This window comes from Pan troglodytes, chromosome 20 (genome assembly GCF_028858775.2).
Source record: "Pan troglodytes isolate AG18354 chromosome 20, NHGRI_mPanTro3-v2.0_pri, whole genome shotgun sequence".
NCBI classification, from domain to species: Eukaryota; Metazoa; Chordata; class Mammalia; order Primates; family Hominidae; genus Pan; species Pan troglodytes.
In genome coordinates, this window is record NC_072418.2 from 54,763,699 (window position 1) to 54,785,302 (window position 21,604).

The following is a 21,604-nucleotide window of genomic DNA, read 5'->3' on the forward strand; positions in this document are numbered from 1 at the left end:
TTAAGGCTGTTTTTAAGGCCTACTGGGTTTTGTTTGCTCAGGAGTTTTTGAAGTCTGGTCTGCATTTTAATTTTGCTTTGACACAGGAGACAGTGAAATGGCACTGATGTGTTCCCTCTCCTGACACCTCAACCCCTGCACTGTGAGGTTGGAGCACTAACAACAGTGCACTGTGGGGAAAAGAAAGAGAGATCAGACTGTTACTGTGTCTATGTAGAAAGAAGTAGACATAAGAGACTCCACTTTGTTCCGTACTAAGAAAAATTCTTCTGCCTTGAGATGCTGTTAATCTGTAACCCTACCCCCAACCCTGTTCTCACAGAGACTTGTGCTGTGTTGACTCAAGGTTTAATGGATTTAGGGCTATGCAGGATGTGCTTTGTTAAACAAATGCTTAAAGGCAGTATGCTTGTTAAAAGTCATCACCACTCTCTAATCTCAAGTACCCAGGGACACAATACACTGTGGAAGGCCACAGGGACCTCTGCCTCGGAAAGCCAGGTATTGTCCAAGGTTTCTCCCCATGTGATAGTCTGAAATATGGCCTCGTGGGAAGGGAAAGACCTGACCATCCCTCAGCCCGACACCCGTAAAGGGTCTGTGCTGAGGAGGATTAGTAAAAGAGGAAGGCATCTGTCTCCTGCTCGTCCCTGGGCAATGGAATGTCTCGGTATAAAACCCGATTGTATGTTCCATCTACTGAGATAGGAGAAAATTGCCTTAGGGCTGGAGGTGAGACAAGCTGGCGGCAATACTGCTCTTTAATGCACCGAGACGTTTATGTATGTGCATATCAAAGCACAGCACCTTCTTCTTAAGCTTGTTTATGACACAGAGACATTTGTTCACATGTTTTCCTGCTGACACTCTCCCCACTATTATCCTATTGTCCTGCCACATCCCCCTCTCCAAGATGGTAGAGATAATGATCAATAAATACTGAGGGAACTCAGAGACCGGTGCCGGCGCGGGTCCTCTGTATGCTGAGCGCCAGTCCCCTGGGCCCACTTTTCTTTCTCTATACTTTGTCTCTGTATCTCTTTCTTTTCTCAGTCTCTCGTCCCACCTGACGAGAAACACCCACAGATGTGGAGGGGCAGGCCACCCCTTCACTGCACAAACCACACAGATATTCAGAGGCTCAAATGCAACCAAGGCTGTTGCGGGAAGTCAGGGACCCCAAACGGAGGGACCGGCTGAAGCCATGGCAGAAGAACATGGATTGTGAAGATTTTATGGACATTTATTAGTTCCCCAAATTAATACTTTTGTAATTTCTTATGCCTGTCTTTACTGCAATCTGTAAACATAAATCGTAAAGATTTCATGGACACTTATCACTTCCCCAATCAATATCCTTGTGATTTCCTATGCCTGTCTTTGCTTTAATCTCTTAATCCTGTCAGCCGAGAAGGATGTATATCGTCTCAGGACCCTGTAATAATTGCGTTAACTACACAAATTGTACAGCATGTGTGTTTGAGCAATATGAAATGTGGGCACCCTGAAAAAAGAACAGGATAACAGCAATTGTTCAGGGAATAAGAGAGAGAACCTTAAACTCCGACCGCCGGTGAGCCAGGCGGAACAGAGCCATGTTTGTCTTCTTTCAAAAGCAAATGGGAGAAATATCACTGAATTCCTTTTCTCAGCATGGAACGTCCCTGAGAAACAGAATGCGCACCTAGGGGTAGGTCACTGAACGGGCCCCCCCGGGGCATACCTGTCTCTTATGGTCGAGACTGCAGAGATGAAATAAACTCCAGTCTCCCATAGCGCTCCCAGGCTTATTAGGAAGAGGAAATTCCCGCCTAATAAACTTTGGTCAGACCGGTTGATCTCAAAACCCTGTCTCCTGATAAGATGTTATCAATGACAATGGTGCCCAAAACTTAATTAGCAATTTTAATTTCACTTCGGTCCTGTGGTCCTGTGATCTCGCCCTGTCTCCACTTGCCTTGTGATATTCTATTACCCTGTTAAGTACTTGATGTCTGACACCCACACCTATTCGTATCCTCCCTCCCCTTTTGAAACTCCCTAATAAAAACTTGCTGGGTTTTGTGGCTTGTGGGGCATCACGGATCCTACCAATGTGTGGTGTCTCCCCCAGATGCCCAGCTTTAAAATTTCTCTCTTTTGTACTCTGTCCTTTTATTTCTCAAGCCAGTCAACACTTAGGAAAATAGAAAAGAACCTATGTGATTATTGGGGCAGGTCCCCCGATACAAGGCCAGCACAGTGCCAAGTATGTCCACCTCAGTGAGCTGCGGAGAGGTGACTGCACCCTTTATTGACTGACTACTAGGAAACTGTCAAGAGGCAGCCCACTGAGCATGGCCATCTTAAAGGAATTTCAGGTGTCCCTACAACAGAGAATATGCCTTGAGAAAGGGGGAAAAAATAGGCCACTTAGCTTGGGTAGACAAGGCTCATGACAAGTCCCTGCATCTCAGCTACTGACTTTAAAAGTTGTTTGGGGAAAAGAAAGAGAGATCAGACTGTTACTGTGTCTATGTAGAAAGAAGTAGACATAAGAAACTCCATTTTGTTCTGTACTAAGAGAAATTCTGCCTTGAGATGCTGTTAATCTGTAACCTGAGCCCCAACCCTGTGCCCACAGAGACATGTGCTGTGTAGATGAAGGGGTGGGTTGCCCCTCCACACCTGTGGGTGTTTCTTGTAAGATGGAACGAGAGTCTTGGAAAAGAAAAGACACAGAGACAAAGTATAGAGAAAGAAATAAGGGGACCCAGGGAACCAGCGTTCAGCATATGGAGGATCCCACCAGCCTCTGAGTTCCCTTAGTATTTATTGATCATTCGTGGGTGTTTCTCTGAGAGGGGGATGTGGCAGGGTCATAGGATAATAGTGGAGAGAAGGTCAGCAGACAAACACGTGAACAAAGGTCTTTGCATCATAGACAAGGTAAAGAATCAAGTGCTGTGCTTTAGATATGCATACACATAAACATCCCAATGCCTTACAGAGCAGTATTGCTGCCTGCATGTCCCACCTCCAGCCCTAAGGCGGTTTTTCCCTATCTCAGTAGATGGAACGTACAATCGGGTTTTATACCAGGACATTCCATTGCCCAGGGACGGGCAGGAGACAGACGCCTTCCTCTTGTCTCAACTGCAAGAGGCATGCCTTCCTCTTATACTAATCCTCCTCAGCACAGACCCTTTACGGGTGTCAGGCTGGGGGACGATCAGGTCTTTCCCTTCCCACGAGGCCATATTTCAGACTATCACATGGGGAGAAACCTTGGACAATACCTGGCTTTCCTAGGCAGAGGTCCCTGCGGCCTTCCGCAGTGTTTGTGTCCCTGGGTACTTGAGATTAGGGAGTGGTGATGACTCTTAAGGAGCATGCTGCCTTCAAGCATCTGTTTAACAAAGCACATCTTGCACCGCCTGTAATCCATTTAACCCTGAGTTGACACAGCACATGTTTCCGAGAGCACGGGGTTGGGGGTAAGGTCATAGATTAACAGAATCTCATGGCAGAAGAATTTTTCTTAGTACAGAACAAAATGGAGTCTCCTATGTCTACTTCTTTCTACACAGACACAGTAACAATCTGATCTCTCTTGCTTTTCCCCACAGTTGACTTAAGGTTTAATGGATTTAGGGCTGTGCAGGATGTGCTTTGTTAAAAAAGTGCTTGAAGGCAGTATGTTTGGTAAAAGTCATCACCATTCTCTAATCTCTAGTACCCAGGGACTCAATGCACTGCAGAAGGCTGCAGGGACCTCTGCCCAGGAAAGCCAGGTATTGTCCAAGGTTTCTCCCCATGTGATAGCCTGAGATATGGCCTCATGGGAAGGGAAAGACCTGACTGTCCCCCAGCCCAACACCCGTAAAGGGTCTGTGCTGAGGAGGATTAGTGAAAGAGGGAGGCCTCTTTGCAGTTGAGATAAGAGGAAGGCATCTGTCTCCTGTTTGTCCCTGGGAATGGAATGTCTCGGTGTAAAACTCGAACATACGTTCTATTTACTGAGATACGAGAAAACTGCCTTATGGCTGGAGGTGAGACATACTGGCGGCAATACTGCTCTTTACTGCACTAAAATTTTTGTGAAAAGTCAGACGTAAATCTGGCCTATGTGCACATCGAGGCACAGCACCTTTCCTTAAACTTATTTATCACAGAGATCTTTGCTCACTTGTTTTCCTGCTGACCCTCTCCCCACCATTACCCTATTGTCCTGCCACATCCCCCTCATCGAGATGGTAGAGATAGTGATCAATAAATACTGAGGGAACTCAGAGACCAGTGCCGGCGTGGGTCCTCCGTATGCTGAGCGCCAGTCCCCTGGGCCCACTATTCTTTCTCTATACTTTGTCTCTGTGTCTTATTTCTTTTCTCAGTCTCTCATCCCACCTGACGAGAAACACCCACAGGTGTGGAGGGGCTGGCCCCCTTCAGTTGTGAGGATCAATATGTATACTCATATTAAAGATTGTTTTTTGCTTCAGGCTGTTTGGAAAACACCAAGCGTAGAAACTTGAAATTGTGTTCTATGAAAAAACTGGATACAAAAGCCACTATCAAGGTAGGAGGTGGGACTTGACTCAAGAGACCAGGCTCCAACACCAGACAAAATTAAGGACTAGCTAAAACAGCAACAGGGCAGAAGCAGCTTTTCATAAGACTTACCCACCAGTATGCCATGTCACGTTTACCATTTCCATGGTAACACCTGGGAGTTATTGCTGCTTTCCATGACAACAAGCTGATGACCTGAAAGTTACCACCTTTTTCTAGAAATTTATGCATAATCCACCCCTTACTTTGCATTTAATTAAAAGTGGGTAGAAATATGACTGAAGGGCTGCCTCTGAGCTGCTACTCTGGGCATACTGCTCCACAAGGAGTAGTACCTCTGCTGCTGCTGTGCACTGCCACTTCAATAAAAGTTGCTATCCAAGGCTGGGTGCAGTGGTTCATGCCTGTAATCCCAACAATTTGGGAGGCTGAGGCAGGCGGATCACGAGGTCAGGAGTTTGAGACCAGCCTGGCCAATATGGTGAATCACCGTCTCTACTAAAAATACAAAAATTAGACTGGAGACCATCATTCTCAGCAAAGTATCACAAGGATAGAAAACCAAACACCGCATGTTCTCACTCATAAGTGGGAGTTGAACAATGAGAACACACGGACACAGGGAGGGGAACATCACACGTTGGGGCCTGTCGGGGGTGGGGGACTAGGGGAAGGATAGCATTGGGAGAAATACCTAATGTAAATGACGAGCTCATGGGTGCAGCAAACCAACATGGCACATGTATACCTATGTAACGAACCTGCACGTTATGAACATGTGCCCTAGAACTTAAAGTATATTTTTAAAAAATACAAAAATTAGCTGGGCATGGTGGCGCGTGCCTGTAGTCCCAGCTATGCAGGAGGCTGAGGCAGGAGAATCACTTGAACCTGGGAGGCGGAGGTTGCAGTGAGCTGAGATCGCGCCACTGCACTCTAGCCTGGAAGACAGAGTAAGACTCCATCTCAAAAAAAAAAAAAAGTTGCTATCTAACATCACTGTGGGACCCCTGAATTCTTTTGAAATGTAAGATGAAGTCTTTTTGCAAAATGGAGTTAGTTATGTCAAGAGTGCTCTGTACATGTTGCGAACTCAAAACAGACAACTCCCCATTTTCTCTCTTTTTTTTCCCCCCCTGAGATGGGGAGTCTCACCTTGTTGCCTGGAGTGCAATGGGACGATCTTGGCTCACTGCAATCTCGTGACCCACTATGCTTGGCCTTAATATTTTCTACTATAGTTTATGCTAAATCTTTTTAGAGAAATCCTTCCCCACATCAAGATCATAAAAACATTATCTTATATTTCCTTCTAACACTTTAAAGTTTTGCTGTTCAATTCAGGGTTCCAGGGGTTAGCAAACTGCTGCTCATGAGCCATATCCAGTCCACAGCCTGCTTTGCCCTTGAGCTAAGATTGGCTTTTAATACTTTTAAAGAGTAAAATAAATAGAATATACAACAGAGATCATATGTAGCCTGCAAAGCCTGAATACTTACTATCTGGTCTTGCACCAAAATAGTCTGCTGACTTTTATAGTCTAATACACGAAACATTGATTTGTGTAGGATATGAAGTGGCACCTGTAATCCCAGCTACTTGGGAGGCTGAGGCAGGAGAATTGCTTGAACCTGGGAGACAGAGGTTGCAGTGAGTGGAGACTGCACCAATGCACTCCAGCGTGGGCAACAAAGTGAGACTCCAACTCAAAGAAAAGAAAAAAAAATCCCAAAACTCCCCTTAAGATGCATATACCAGCTTGCCTACAATATCTTTTTTTTTTTTTTTTTTTGAGACAGTCTTGCTGTCACCTAGGCTGGAGTGTAGTGGTGCAATGTCAGCTCACTGCAACCTCTGCCTCCTGGGTTCAAGTGATTTTCCTGCCTCAGCCTCCCAAGTAGCTGGGATTACAGGTGTGCATCACCACATCCTGCTAATTTTTGTATTTTTATTAAAGACAGGGTTTCACCATGTTGGCCAGGCTGGTCTCGAACTCCTGACCACAAGTGATCCACTTGCCTCGGCCTCCAAGAGTGCTGGGATTACAGGTGTGAGCCACTGCACCTGGCCTGTCTTTTGAAAATAGGTGGATGATCTAACTCTGTTTTAAAAGCCTGATTTTGGCTGCAACTTGTGTATATAAAAGACTTCTCAGCAATCTTGTGCCTTGGTTCCCCTGAAACAGGTACCTCACCTATATTTGGTGGTTGGTGATCTGGAGACAAATAGTATCCTGTGTGACTGAAAAAGATCCCTGGAATCTGTGCCTGTGTGTCTCAGAACACCATCATATTTACATGTATTTTATTTCATTGGATTTTATTTTCCATGCTGTACTGTAGCCTTTGTCTTTCTTGGAGTCTTAGGTAAGTATAACTTGTGGAGTCACGTGAGACTGTTCAACATCTTACCCTGAGTAACTGCTATAATTGCAGTCACCTATTTTAGGGAAAAACATTGTACTTGAAAAGGAAACATATTTTTGTAAAATTAATATCAAGTTCAGTGTATTTTATAATTTATTCTCAATTTAAGAAAACCATTTAGGAGACTTTGCTGCTACATTCTAGAGAGGGATTAATAAAAACATGTCTCACATTTGGCTTATGTTGTTTCAAAGGGAAACACATCTTGCACACCTTGTGGCTATGAAGGAAAGAGAGGCTTATTTTATTTGACTATAGGATCAATCCACATTATCTATTCATGCAATAAAACCAGGACTGCAAAAATTATTTAATTTCCATCTCTCTGATATCAGGGACTATCTCTCAAACTATTTAGAATTCAGAAGTGGCATAAAACCCGTGAAGACTCATCTTCCTCAATCCCCAAGTATTTCATTGGTTTACAAGAAACAAAACCCTGTATAAAGATGACGGCTTCTACTATATTTCATCCAATCTGAGATACCTTTGGTTGTATGGCACACCACACTTTTACACACCAAGTTCTCCATTTAAATATGTTAAGCCACATATATAAATAAGTATGCCACACTTAAATTTTAGCAGTGGTAATATGTTGGAAAAATGTCTATCTTAGAATTGATGAGATAAAGTTTTACCCAAGAGTGGCACAACATCTTCCAGACCCATTTACAAATACTAGCAAACACTACGGAGATAAAGATAAACAGTATTGTATTGAGTTTTTTACTGAAACAATGAACCACTGCGGTTCTGTGGGGAGTCGAAAGCCTGAGGGTCGTGACCAATTCAGCATTCCACTGCAGGCTATATGATCAAACAGCAAACTGTTTATCATGAATGCAGAATGTGGGCAAACTCGTATCTGCACCTGCCACCAGAAAGTATGCTGAGGGCAATCACTGCCTGGCATCGTGCTCCTTGAGGTTATCTACTGGGACATCTGTAGCCTACTGTTCAAAGAATGCAGTCATGCAGGCCTGCACTAAATCAAGCAGCTGACCGACAACCGCCCCCCCTCCTTGTTTTCTTTACTCAATAAATATGAAGTGCTATAGAAGCTCAGGGGCCTTGTTCACTAGAAGCAAGGAGCCCCCGACCCCTTCTTCCAAACATATTCTTTTGTGTTTGTCTTTATTCCCACATTCATCCTCCTTTGTTCAGTCCAGTAGGGTCTGTGGCACAGTTCAATTATAAGTTACGTAGCATTATACAAAGATTCGATGCAGATATTCTATGGGAAGGCTTTATGCACATTTAATCATACATACTACAAATTCACAATTGTGATGTTAACACATGCAGTTCCCAAATATGAGCAATCATTTTTACAATAAAAATAGGCACAAAACACTTAAATATTTGGTATTGTTCTGATATTTTTTGCTTTGTTTTCTGACAAGCATATTTATTTACATATTTAATACAATACTTTCTATAATGCTGACTATATAACAAGAGCAGAAAAAAAATACAGATGAAAGCATGATTTCCCAGATTCATTAACATACAAAATTACAAATTTCTTTTTTCTTTTCCTTATTTATTTATTTATTTTTTTTAGATAGGCTGTCACCCAGGCTGGCAAAATCTTGCTCACTGAAACCTCCACCTCTTGGCTCAAGTAATTCTCTGCCTCAGCCTCCTGAGTAGCACTGTCTCCAGCTAATTTTTGTATTTTTTTGTAGAGATGGAACCCTATGTTGAAAACACTGGTCTCGAACTCCTAAGCTCAAACGATCCTTCCGATTTGGCCTCCCAAAGTGCTGAGATTACAGGTGTGAGCCACTGCACCTCACCTAAAGTACAGAATTTCTTCTTTAGTGTCAATTATCTGAAACTGATGTAACTGCATATTATGCCAACAACATCCCCATAATCAGTAATACACAGATGTTCCTTCCTGTTTGTTCCCTCTGGCTTATATTCAATTGACATTTATTGAAACAGGTATTACCTCCTGACTGGCATCATGCCCAGCACTATTCTCTGATAAGAAATGATGTGTAAGCTTGAAATTAAAGTTTGGTCACATTTGCTGCAGCCTTGAGGTTTCACTCTTACATTAACCTTGTGGTATAATGAGCTAGTCCTTCTCACTGCCAACTTTCAGATATTCACTTCATTTATGATTTCTCTCCTTTGCGTGTTTTCTGATGTAGAATGAGGTTGAATTTGCGGAAGAAGGTTTTCCAACACTCAGTGCATTCGTAAGATTTCTCACCTATATGCGTTCTTTGATGTATAATAAGATGTGACTTCTGGGCAAAAGATTTCTGACATTTGCTGCATTCGTGGGGTTTCTCTCCTGTATGTGTTTTCTGATGTAAAACCAGGCTAAACTTGACGGGGTAAGTTTTCCCACATTCACTGCATCCATAGGATTTCTCTTCTGTATGGATTCTCTGATGAGTAGTGAGACTAAACTTACGAGAGAAAGTCTTCCCGCACTCAAGGCATTCGTAAGGCTTCTCTCCTGAGTGAATTCTCTGATGGATCAGGAGATAGGACTTCCGGCTGAAGGCTTTGTGACATTCTCCACATTCATAAGGTTTCTCTCCAGTGTGAGACCGCCGATGAATATTCAGGTGTGACTTTTGGCTGAAAGTCTTCTGACACTGACTGCATTCATAGGGTTTTTCCCCTGTATGAGTTCTTTGGTGTAGGATGAGACTAAACTTGATGGAGAACATTTTCCCACATTCGTTGCATCCATAGGGTTTCTCTCCCATATGAGTTCTCCAGTGAGTATTGAGGAATGACTTTACACTAAAGCCTTTTCCACATTCACTGCAGTGATACGGTTTCTCTCCTGTGTGAGTTCTCTGATGTCTACTGAGCTCAGATCTCTGGATGAAGGCTTTCCCACATTCATTACACCCATACGATTTTTCCCCAGTATGGATTTTTTGATGTAAAATGAGGTTAAACTTAAGGGGGAATGTTTTCCCGCACTCATCACAACCATAGGGTTTCTCTTCTGTGTGAGCTCTCTGATGGATCATGAGCTGTGACTTATTGCTGAAGCTTTTCTGACATTTGCTGCATCCATAGGGTTTCTCTCCAGTATGAGTTCTTTGATGGAAAGTGAGTTTTGACTTATCACTAAAACCTTTTTGACATGTATGACACTCAAAGCATTTCTCTCCTGTGTGAGTTCGTTGATGTTTATTAAGGCACGACTTATCAGTAAAAGCTTTCCCACATTTATTGCACTCATAAGGTTTCTCTTCTGTATGGGTTCTCTCGTGTAAAATGAGACAGGACTTCCAGCTGAAGGCTGTCTGACATCTACTGCATCCATAGGGCTTCTCTCCTCTTTGTGTGCTTTGATGCTTAAAGAGGTCCAACTTCTGGGAAAAGGCTTTCCCACAGTCACTGCAGTCATACTGTTTCTCTCGTTTTTGAGTTTTCCAGTGTTTTATGAGCTGTGACTTATGACTGAAAGCCTTTACACATTCATTATATTCATTGTATTTCTCTTCAGCATGAATTTTCTCATGCTTAGGATAAAGAAAAACTTTGTCATATCCATTACATTCACCTTCATTTCTTGCATAGCTTCTGTTTTGAATAAAGTACTCTAGATTAGGATTCAGGTGTTTCCCAAGTACAAAAGGGGTATGAAGGTTTGAGCTCAGATGAGATGTTATGTTGCCAAATGTATGATATTTGTGGTGTCTGTCCATAGTTTCCAGGCTGCTTTGGTTTTCTCAGTGCCATTCTGTGTGATCATTGACTTGCCAGGCATCTTCTAGAAAGGAGACCAATTAATCCACTGTGATCATGTAATAAAAGGAGTAGAAGCTCACAGCAAGAGCCAAGGAGAGAAGAGGAAGTGAAACTGTGGGTAGAGAATGAAAGTCTGAGATATTTATAAATGGAAGAAGAAAAAACAGAAGAAACTATGAGAGGTATGAAACACATACAAAATGAAGATAAGGGAGGAAAATTTAGGAATACTTGAAAATAGGGCTATGACTATGAATTAGGGGGATGAAGACAGGGAAAAGCAAGTAAACTAAAGATGCCAGGGAGAAAGATTAACCAGGAAAGCAAGTTCTGAGATGAGCCAGAGAGGGATTTGATCAGAGTACCTAAAAGAAGAACATGGATTCTTTTAAAAGCCAAGCAAAAGAGTTCTAATATGGAGCGACTAAAAAGTGGAGGCAGTATTAAGGTATGTGAGGAGCTTATGTCAGCTGTTCTTAGTCACATTCACAACTTTAAGAACTTCAAAAACATTTCTCCGAACAGCATTTCAGAGATGCCCCCCTATTTCTGTTCAACTGGGATATTACTTTAAGTTCTCCTATAGGACTGGTTTTTCACTTACCTGGACAAACCTGACTGTGGATTTCTTCCTCTAGTATCCATGGTTTTCCTTGCTCCAACCAGAATAATGCATCTGCTTTGGTAACTTGATAGCCTAGAAAAGTATCAAGGAAAATTATAAAGGACACATGAATGCAAATACTAGAGCTACAAGACTTCTGAAGAATGATGAAGATTACTTTTTTTTTTTTTTTTTGAGATGGAGTCTCACTCTGTCACCAGGCTGGAGTGAAGTGGTGTGATCTTAACTCACTGCAACCTCTGCCTCCCGGGTTCAAGTGATTCTCCTGCCTCAGCCTCCCAAATAGCTGGGACTACAGGTGTGCGCCACCACACCCAGCTAATATTTGTATTTTTAGTACAGACAGGGTTTCACTATGTTGGCCAGGATGGTCTCGATCTCTTAACCTCATGATCCACCCCCCTTGGCCTCCCAAAGTGCTGGGATTATAGGCATGAGTCACCATGCCTGGCCGAAGATTACATTTAAGGGGTTAAATAATTCGCATCTGGGCCAAGTAAAGGCCTTAACGTCCATTGGAAATGAGAGAAAAACACTCTGTTAGAGGCCAGAAAAGTACTAAAAATCTATGATGTATTAAACTGAAGTCTAAAAAAAGTAAAGTATTTGTGAGGCCCCACCCTTTTTAATTACTCAGAAAGGAAGGGCAATTGATTGCCTACACTACCCAGGAAAACTGTGCTTACCCAGTGATACCAGGTTGCTATAATTTTCCAACATCACATCTTGGTACAGATTCTTCTGAACAGGGTCCAGTAGCTGCCATTCTTCCCAGGTGAAACCCACAGCTACATCCTTGAATGACAGTGAGCCCTGTAATAGAACATTCCTACTCAATTCTAAAGGATTACCATTGTGCAATGCTATGAACATAAATGATAATTTCTTATAATACATTTTCCCAGAGTAAGTTATTTGGCTGCCTTCCATGTAACTAGTTTTGCCTTATAATATATAGGAAAAATGTTTTAGTTAAAATATCCTATTTTGGTACTTGCATTCATTCACTGATTCACATATTTAATCATTCATTCACGAAAGAGAAACAGAACCTCCTTACATCCTTTAATAAAATATTTAATCTGCAACAGCAGTCCCCAACTTTTTTGGCACCAGGGACTCGTTTTGTGGAAGACAATTTTTCCACATACTGGGGCAAGGGGATGGTTTTGGAATGATTCAAGTGCATTACATTAATTGTGTACTTTATTTCTATTATTATTACATTGTAATATATAATGAAATAATTATACAACTCACCATAATGTAGAATCAGTGGTAGTCCTGAGCTTGTTTTCCTGCAACTAGATGGTTCCAGCTGGGGGTGATGGGAGACAGTGACAGATCATCAGACATTAGAGTCTCATAAGGAGCATGCAACCTAGATCCCTCGCATGTGCAGTTCATAACAGGGTTTGCACACCTAGAAGAATCTAATGCTGCCTCTGATCTGACAGGAAGGGGAGCTCAGGCAGTTATGTGTATGATAGGGAGTGGCTGTAAATACAGATAAAGCTTGCTTACTGACCTGGTCCACTTCCTAACAGGCCACGGACCAGTGGCAGGGGTTGGGAAGCCCTGTTCTAGAGAATCATTGAGCCTGAGGGTGGGCAAGGGACACTCAACTAAAATTCACTCAAATTCACATTTAGATATGTCAATGCTGATACAGGAAACCATAAGAATACACAAAAACGTTTCAAGATTGATTATTTTAAAGATGGTGAAAAAGGATTAAGAGGGAACTTTCAGGTTTTGCACTATAAAATTCTATATTGTTTGAAAGTTTGACACTGCAAGTTTTTTTTTTAATTCATTCAAGTTGGAGAAGTATTATAATGATGATGATTTTGTTTAGAGACAGGGTATTGCTCTGTTACCCAGGCTGGAAGCCAGTGGCATGATCACAGCTCACTGCAGCCTTGACTTCCTAGGCTCAAGCAATCCTCCCACCTCAGCATCCTGAGTAGCTGGAACTACAGGTGTGTGCCACCATGCTCAGCTAACTTTTGTATTTTTTTGTAGAGACAGGGTCTTACTATGTTGCCCAGGCTGGTCTCAAACTCCTGGGCTCAAGTGATCTTCCCACCTCAGCCTCCTAAAGTGCTGGGATTACAAGTGTGAGCCACCATCGCCCAGCTCACACTGTGAATATTTTAAGCTTCATTTATATAATTGGAATTTAAAAAAAAATAAGTAGATAAGTATTGGCTTTGAACAGAGAGCTAACACTGCATTCTTGGGTGTGAAGAGATTATGAAGGGAAACTCTAAGACTCTGTCAACATAACTTGGAACTGTTTACTAATCAATGTAAATAGGAGTTTCTCTACCTCAGCACTACAGGTTGAGCATCCCTGCTTCAAAATTCTGAAACCTATAATGCTCCAAAATCTGAAATTCTTTTTAGGGCTGAGGTGATGCACAAAGGTCATGCTCAAAGGAAATGCTTACCAGGACATTTCAAATGTTGGATTTTCACATTAGGGATGCTCAACTAGTAAGTATAAGTAAGTAAGTAAGCAAGCAAGCATTCTGAAAAAAAAAAAAAAATCCTAAATCTGAAACACTTCCAGTCCCAAGCATTTCTGATAGGGGATGCTCAATCTGCATTTGTTGGAGGCCAAGAAAATGGGGGTTGTGACCAACCCAGTATACCACTGGAGGCTATATGAGCAAACAGAAAACTGTTCTCATGAAAGCAGGATGTTGGAAAACTGAAAAATTGCATCTGCCACCAGAAGGAGGGCCAAGGGCAGTCCCACCCGAGGCAGAGTGTTCCTTGTGGTTTGTAGGGAGCCAAAGGCCCATGGGACATGATCAACTGAGCATTCCACTGGAAGCTACATGATCAAACAGCAAACTGTTTATCACAAATGCAGGATATGGGCAAACTCACGACTGTGCCTGCTGACAGAAAGTTTGCTGGAGGCTATCATTCCCTGGCGCTGAGGTTATCTACTGGGACATCTAGATCCTGTTGTTTGAGGAATGCAGTCTTGCAAGCCTACTCTGGACCAACCAACTGACCCGTTCTTCCACACCCCTTCTCACTATCCCTTTTGCCTAATAAATACACAGGGATGTGTAAAGCTCAGAGCCCTTGTCCACTAGAGGCAAGGTGCTCCCTGACCCCTTCTTCCAAATATACTCTTTTGTCTCGTCTTTTATTCCCGCATTTGCCCCCCTTTGTTCAGCCCACCAGGAATCGTGGCAGGTTACATAGTGGCCCCCCCAAACAGTGACAGAATCGGGTGCTCCACAGTGGTTATCTATAGGAACATCTGAAGCCTGTTGTATAAAGAAAGTAATTATGTGTACCTCTAATGAATCAAAGCAGCTGACCAACCATTACCTCTCTCTCCCTATTGATTCTACCTAATAAATATGAAGGGCTGTAGAAGCTGGGGGCTGTCTTTGCTCACTAGAAACAAGGAGTCCCCTGACCCCTTCTTTTAAAATGTATCTTTTTGTCTTTGTCTTCACTTCTGCATTTGTCCCATTTCGTTCAATCCCATAGGAACAGACTGTAACAGGCATTGACATTTTGGTTTGGAGAATTCTTTATTTTGGGGCCCTGCAGTGTCATTGTAGGATGCTTAGCAGCATTCTTAGCCTCTATCCACTAGCTCCAATTAGCACACCCTCCTTTCCCATGTGTGACAATCAAAAATTTCTCCAGACATTGCCAAATGTCACCTGGGGTCAAAAAATGAAAACCACTGATAAAAAAAAAAAAAGCAGAATATTGAGGACTCTTTGTGGAAGACCATATGATGGTCATAGAATCCATCCATCTTAAAAATCTCTACATTTTATCCCTGAATAAAAACAGACCCCCAGGAGGCTGTGGACTTTGGCTACACTGTTCTGGGTCCCTGAAGCACTCTGATCACTGAGTTTGGTTTTGGTATTACACCACTGGCTTATCTGTGGGGGCACTAACTTCTATATGATCTATATCATGACCCATCAAAGAAATTTCTTCTTCTTTAAGTGACATGAAATATTCACTTTTCTAGAGGAGCTTTCTCCTCAGGGAAAAGGAAACGATTTCTTATTGTGTCCATGTGGTAGACTGCATTTCCCAAAGATGACCACAATAATATCTCACATTCCAAAGAAAACCTTCTGCTAAATCTTGCCACTCCCACACGAAGAGATGGAGCCTATTCCCTTCCTCCTTGAACCTAGCTAGTCTTGGTGATTTGCTTGTACCTGCAGAATGCAACAGAGGTGACACAACATAACTTCTGAGGCTAAGGCAGAAAAGCATGGGGGAAAGAATGAGAGATCAGACTATTACTGCGTCTATGTAGAAAAAGGAAGACAAAAGAAACTCCATTTTGATCTGTACTAAGAGAAATTCTTCTGCCTTCAGATGCTGTTAATCTGTAACCCTAGCCCCAACCCTATGCTTGCAGAAACATGTACTGTATTGACTCAAGGTTTAATGGACTTAGGGCTGTGCAGGATGTGCCTTGGTAAAAATGTGTTTGCAGGCAGTATGCTTGGTAAAAGTCATGGCCATTCTCCAGTCTCGAGTACCCAGGGACACAATGCACTGCAGAAAGCCACAGGGATCTCTGCCCAAGAAAGCCTGTGTATTGTCCAAGGTTTCTCTCCACTGAGACAGCCTGAGATATGGCCTCATGGAAAGAGAAAGACCAGACTGTCCCCCAGCCTGACACCCATAAAGGGTCTGTGCTGAGGAGGATTAGTGAAAGAGGAAGACCTCTTTGCAGTTGAGATAAGAGGAAGGTATCTCTCTCCTGCTCATCCCTGGGAATGGAATGTCTCAGTGTAAAACCTGATTGTACATTCTATTTATTGAGATAGGAGAAAACTGCCTTATGGCTGGAGGTGAGACATGCTGGGGGCAATACTGTCTTTACTTCACTGAGATGTTTGTGTAAAGTCAAAGATAAATCTGGCCTATGTGCATATCAAGGCACAGCACCTTTCCTTAAACTTATTTATAACACAGAGTCCTTTGCTCACGTTTTCCTGCTGACCCTCTTCCCACCATTACCCTATAGTCCTCCCACATCCCCCTCACCGAGATAGTAGAAATAGTAATCAATAAATACTGAGGGAACTCAGAGACCAGTGTTGGTGCGGGTCCTCCGTATGTTGAGTGCCGGTTCCCTGGGCCCACTTTTCTTCCTCGATAGTTTGTCTCTGTGTCTTATTTCTTTTCTCAGTCTCTCGTCTCCACCTTGTGAGAAATACCCACAGGTGTGGAGGGGCAGGCCTCCTTCATCTGGCACCCAACATGGGGCACGAACCCATGACCCTGAGATTAAGAGTCTCATGCTCTACCGACTGAACTAGCTGCAGAATGCAACAGAGGTGACACAACATAACTTCTGAGGCTAAGGCAGAAAAGGCCCTGTGGCCGCATCTTGGCTGTCTCAGAGCTAGCATCATGCTGTGAGAAGCCCATCCATGTCACACGTGGAGGTCACACACAGGTGCTCTGGCTGGCAGCCTCTTTGAGCCTAGTTTTCAAGTAATCCCAGCCTGGCACACAGATACAGAGAGGAAGAAGCCTTCAGATGATTCCAGTCCCCAACCTTCTGAGTCTTCCAGTTGAGATTCAAGACATCATGGTGTGAAGACAAGCTGTGCAGTAAAGGATTAACAGAGCAAGTCTGGGTTACCCAGAAACTGAACATTCCAAAGAAAGGCTCAGCCCTTCCCTATACCTGGGAGGTAACTTCTAAACCAAGCTTGTCCAACCTGCGAACCATGGGGTGCACATGGCCCAGGAGGGCCTTGTTTTGTTGTTGGTGGTGGTGGTGCACACAGCCCAGGAGGGCTTTGTTTTGTTGTTGTTGTTGTTTTTGTTGTTTGAGATGGAGTTTCACTCTGTTGCCCAGGCTGGAGTGCAGGGGCACAATCTCAGCTCACTGCAACCCCCAACTCTCAAGTTCAAGCGATTCTCCCACATTCGAGCAATTCTCCTACTTCAGCCTCCCAAGTAGCTGAGATTACAGGCATGTGCCACCATGCCCAGATAATTTTTTGTATTTTTAGTAGAGACAGGGTTTCACCATATTGGCAAGCCTGGTCTGGAACTACTGACCTCAAGTGATCTGCCCACTTCAGCCTCCCAAAGTGCTGGGATTAGAGGCATAAGCCACTGTGCCTGGCCTCCAGGAGGGCTTTGAATGCAAAACAAATTTGTAAACTTTCTTAAAACATTATGAGATTTTTTGAGTTTTTTTCTTTTTTCTTTAAGCTCATTAGCTATTGTTAGTGTTAGTATATTTTATGTGTGGCCCAAGACAATTCTTCTTCCAGTGTGGCCCAGGGAAGCCAAAAGACTGGACACTCCTACTCTAAGCCGTTGGAATATATTGTCTGATGAGGGTCTTTGTTTACTGGGAGCCTTGGGTCACACAAGATCGTCTATGCTAACAATGTATGATGGAAACCTTGGGCCACACTGTAGTTATGGTGGCCTCTGAAAAGGCTGAAGAATAAGGTCAGCCACTCATGTGCTCAGCCTCACCCATATAACTAAAGCCAAATAAAAACCCTGGACACCCAGGCTCAAGTGGGCTTCCTGGACTGGCAATACATCATGCCTGTTGTCACACATCATGGCTAGGACAATCAAACATTGTCCATATGACTCCACAGAGAGAGGAAAACTCAAAGCTTCTGCACAGCATCTCCCAAACCCTGCCCTACACACCTTTCTCTGTTTCTGATTTTAACTGTATCCAGTCTATGTAATAAAATAAAATCATGAATATGACAGTTTTGCTGAGCTCTGTGTTATTCTAGCAAATTATTGAACCTGAGGAACCCCAGATCTTGCGATCCCCAGAACACACAAGCCATCACCATGTCTCACTTCCTGACTCAGTGAATCCATGCAGATCATAAAAATAAATTCACATCTCTAGGTCTTGGGCTGGCTTGCTATATAGCAACAGATTACTTGGAATAGGGAAACAGTCATAACAACATTTTAGTCCATGATGGGTTGCACACACAATGGTGGTCCCTTAAGATTATAATGGAGCTGCCAACAAACATATGAAAAAAAGCTTATCATCACTGGTCATTAGAGAAATGCAAATCAAAACCACAATGAGATACCATCTCATGCCAGTTAGAATGGCAATCATCAAAAAGTCAGGAAACAACAGATGCTGGAGAGGATGTGGAGAAATAGGAGCACTTTAACACTGTTGGTGGGAGTGTAAATTAGTTCAACCATGTGGAAGACAGTGTAGCAATTCCTCAAGGATCTAGAACTAGAAATACCATTTGACCCAGCAATCCCATTACTGGGTATATACCCAAAGGATTATGAATCATTCTACTATAAAGACTCATGCACACATATGTTTATTGCAGCACTGTTCACAATAGCAAAGACTTGGAACCAACCCAAATGCCCATCAATGATAGACTGGATAAAGAAAATGTGGCACATATACCCCATGGAATACTATGCAGCCATAAAAAAGGATGAGTTCATGTCCTTTGCAGGGACATGGATGAAGCTGGAAACCATCACTCTCAGCAAACTAACACAGGAACAGAAAACCAAACAGCACATGTTCTTACTCATAAGTGGCAGTTGAACAGTGAGAACATATGGACAAAGGGAGGGGAACATCACACACTGGGGCCTGTTGGGGGTTGTGGGGCTAGGGAAGGGATAGCATTAGGAGAAATACCTAATGTTGGTGATGGGTTGATGGGTGCAGCAAAACACCATGGCACATGTATACCTATGTAACAAAACTGCACGTTCTGCACATGTACCCCAGAACTTAAAGTATATATTTAAAAAAAAGATTATAATGGAGCTGAAAAATTCCTGCCATCTAGAGACGTGGTAGCCATCTCAAGGTAGTAGCATGCGTTACTCAGTTGTCAGTGATGATGCTGGTGTAGACAAACCTACTGCTCTTCCAGTCATATAAAATACAACACATACAATATGGATAGTATGTAATTCTTGTTAATGATATACATGACTATGTTACCGGTGTGGGGGAAAGAAAGATAGATCAGACTGCTACTGTGTCTATGTAGAAAGAAGTAGACATAAGAAACTCCATTTTGTTCTGTACTAAGAAAAATTCTTCTGCCTTGAGATGCTGTTAATCTGTAACCCTAGCCCCAACCCTGTGCTCGCAGAAACATGTGCTGTGTTGACTCAAGGTCTAATGGATTTAGGGCTGTGCAGGCTGTGCTTTGTTAAAAAGTGTTTGCAGGCAGTATGCTTGGTAAAAGTCATCACCATTCTCCAGTCTCGAGTACCCAGGGACACAATGCATTGCAGAAGGCCACAAGGACCTCTGCCCAAGAAAGCCTGGGTATTGTCCAAAGTTTCTCCCTGCTGAGACAGCCTGAGATATGGCCTCATGGGAAGGGAAAGACCTGACTATCCCCCAACACAACACCCATAAAGAGTCTGTGCCGAGGAAGATTAGTAAAAGAGGAAGGCCTCTTTGCCGTTAAGATAAGAAGAGGGCATCTGTCTCCTGCTCATCCCTGGGAATGGAATGTCTCAGTTTAAAACCCAATTGTACATTCTATTTACTGAGATAGGAGAAAACTGCCTTATGGCTGGAGGTGAGACATGCTGGCAGCAATACTGCTCTATACTACACTGAGATGCTTGTGTAAAGTCAAACATAAATCTGGCCTACGTGCACATCAAGGCACAGCACCTTTCCTTATTTATGACACAGAGAACTTTGTTCACATATTTTCCTGCTGACCCTCTCCCCACCATTACCCTATAGTCCTGCCACATCCCCCTCACCGAGATGGTAGAGATAGTGATCAATGAATACTGAGGAAACTCAGAGACCAGTGCTGGCAGGAGTCCTTCGTATGCTGAGTGCTGGTCCCCTGGGCCCACTGTTCTTTCTCTATACTTTGTCCGTGTGTCTTATTTCTTTTCTCAGTCTCTCATCCCACCGGATGAGAAATACCCACAGGTGTGGAGAGGCTGGCCCCCTTCATAAGGTTGTTGAGATTTATCTATGTTGGTGCATACATCTATGATTTGTTTTTTTATTATTGTTCAGTAGTATTCCAGGGTATGATTACACTGCAATTTGCTTATACATTCATCTACTGATGGACACTTGGACTGTTTCCTGTTCAGGGTATTATGCATAAAGGTGCTAAGAACATTCCTGTGAGTCTTTGTGAGGACATATAATTTCATTACTGTTGTATAAGTATCTAGGAGTGGAATTCCTGAGTCATAAGATTCTTGCTTTTATTTTGCAATTCTCCTAAGGAGTCATATAGTTCTGTAAAGCTTTTCACTCTTCACAGATTTGATATTTTAAGTAACACAGTATGTTTCTGAAATGGAGTTTGCATTTTGGGGCATTTTCTATAGATGTATCATGAAGGACACGTGAAAACTCTGTTATAAATATAAACACTCCACTGCATGCAGGAATTTCCTTCTCATTCTTCCAATGGAATTGTCTTAATTTAGGTTGGATCAGAATTAGAATTTACATTATGATGACTATGTAAATAATATTTATACGTCAGTCAGGTAGTATCCTATGATTACTTTTCTTGCACAACTTTTTTTTTTCTTTTTTCTTTTTTTCCTCATGAAGGGGTTGCCAAGGCTGTGTAGTGCAGTGGCTATTGATAGGTGCGATCATAGCTCACTGCAGCCTGGAACTCCTGGGCTCAAGCGATCTTCCTGCCTTGGTCTCCCCAGTAGCTGGGACTACACGTGTGCGCCATCGCGCCCGGGCTTGCACAACTTTTCATTCTCCCAGAGTCGTCTTATTTATTCCTTCCAGAATTTTAGGCACTTGGTTCTCCGAAAGCCCCGACGTTAAGATTGACTCCACCTACAGCAGAGGGAAGGCCCTTCTTCTCTCTTAAGGAAAATTCCCGCCTCCCGCATTGGATTCCTTTTCCGGTTGGCTGGTGGCTGCTCTCTTTACCTGCACTGGGCGGTGACCGTGTCCCTCAAATGTAAATGAGGTTCCAGGGGTCGCTGTTTTTTCACTTTCCGTCGACGGGGTGAACAATATCCTCGTACCTCGATTGCTTCTCCACACCCTTTTGGTCCTCAAAAATCTTCCTCTTGCCCTCCACATGTAGCTAGATGCGTTTTCGCGGTATATGACTCAGGGTGCGATTGCTCTTTTTCCTCTGTGGAGAAAGCGTTTTCACTTGTACGGACACCTAAGTGTTAAGATGGCCGCGCCCATTGTGTCATTCCCGTCATTCTTTGTGCAAAGCGGATGAC

The 21,604-nt window shown here is 43.0% G+C and overlaps 1 protein-coding gene across 1 annotated transcript; it reads right to left on the bottom strand.

Moving 5' to 3' along the window:
• Window positions 1-8,215: 8,215 nt before the first annotated feature.
• LOC129137965 (zinc finger protein OZF-like) lies at window positions 8,216-21,542 on the bottom strand. Its single transcript, XM_054672702.2, has 5 exons — window positions 20,135-21,542; window positions 12,599-12,656; window positions 12,025-12,151; window positions 11,318-11,410; window positions 8,216-10,735 (listed from the first exon to the last, which is right to left on the bottom strand). The coding sequence occupies exon 5, from the start codon at window positions 10,668-10,670 to the stop codon at window positions 9,108-9,110; it is 1,563 nt and encodes a 520-aa protein (XP_054528677.1). The 5' UTR covers window positions 10,671-10,735; window positions 11,318-11,410; window positions 12,025-12,151; window positions 12,599-12,656; window positions 20,135-21,542; the 3' UTR covers window positions 8,216-9,107.
• Between the last annotated feature and the right edge of the window lie 62 nt (window positions 21,543-21,604).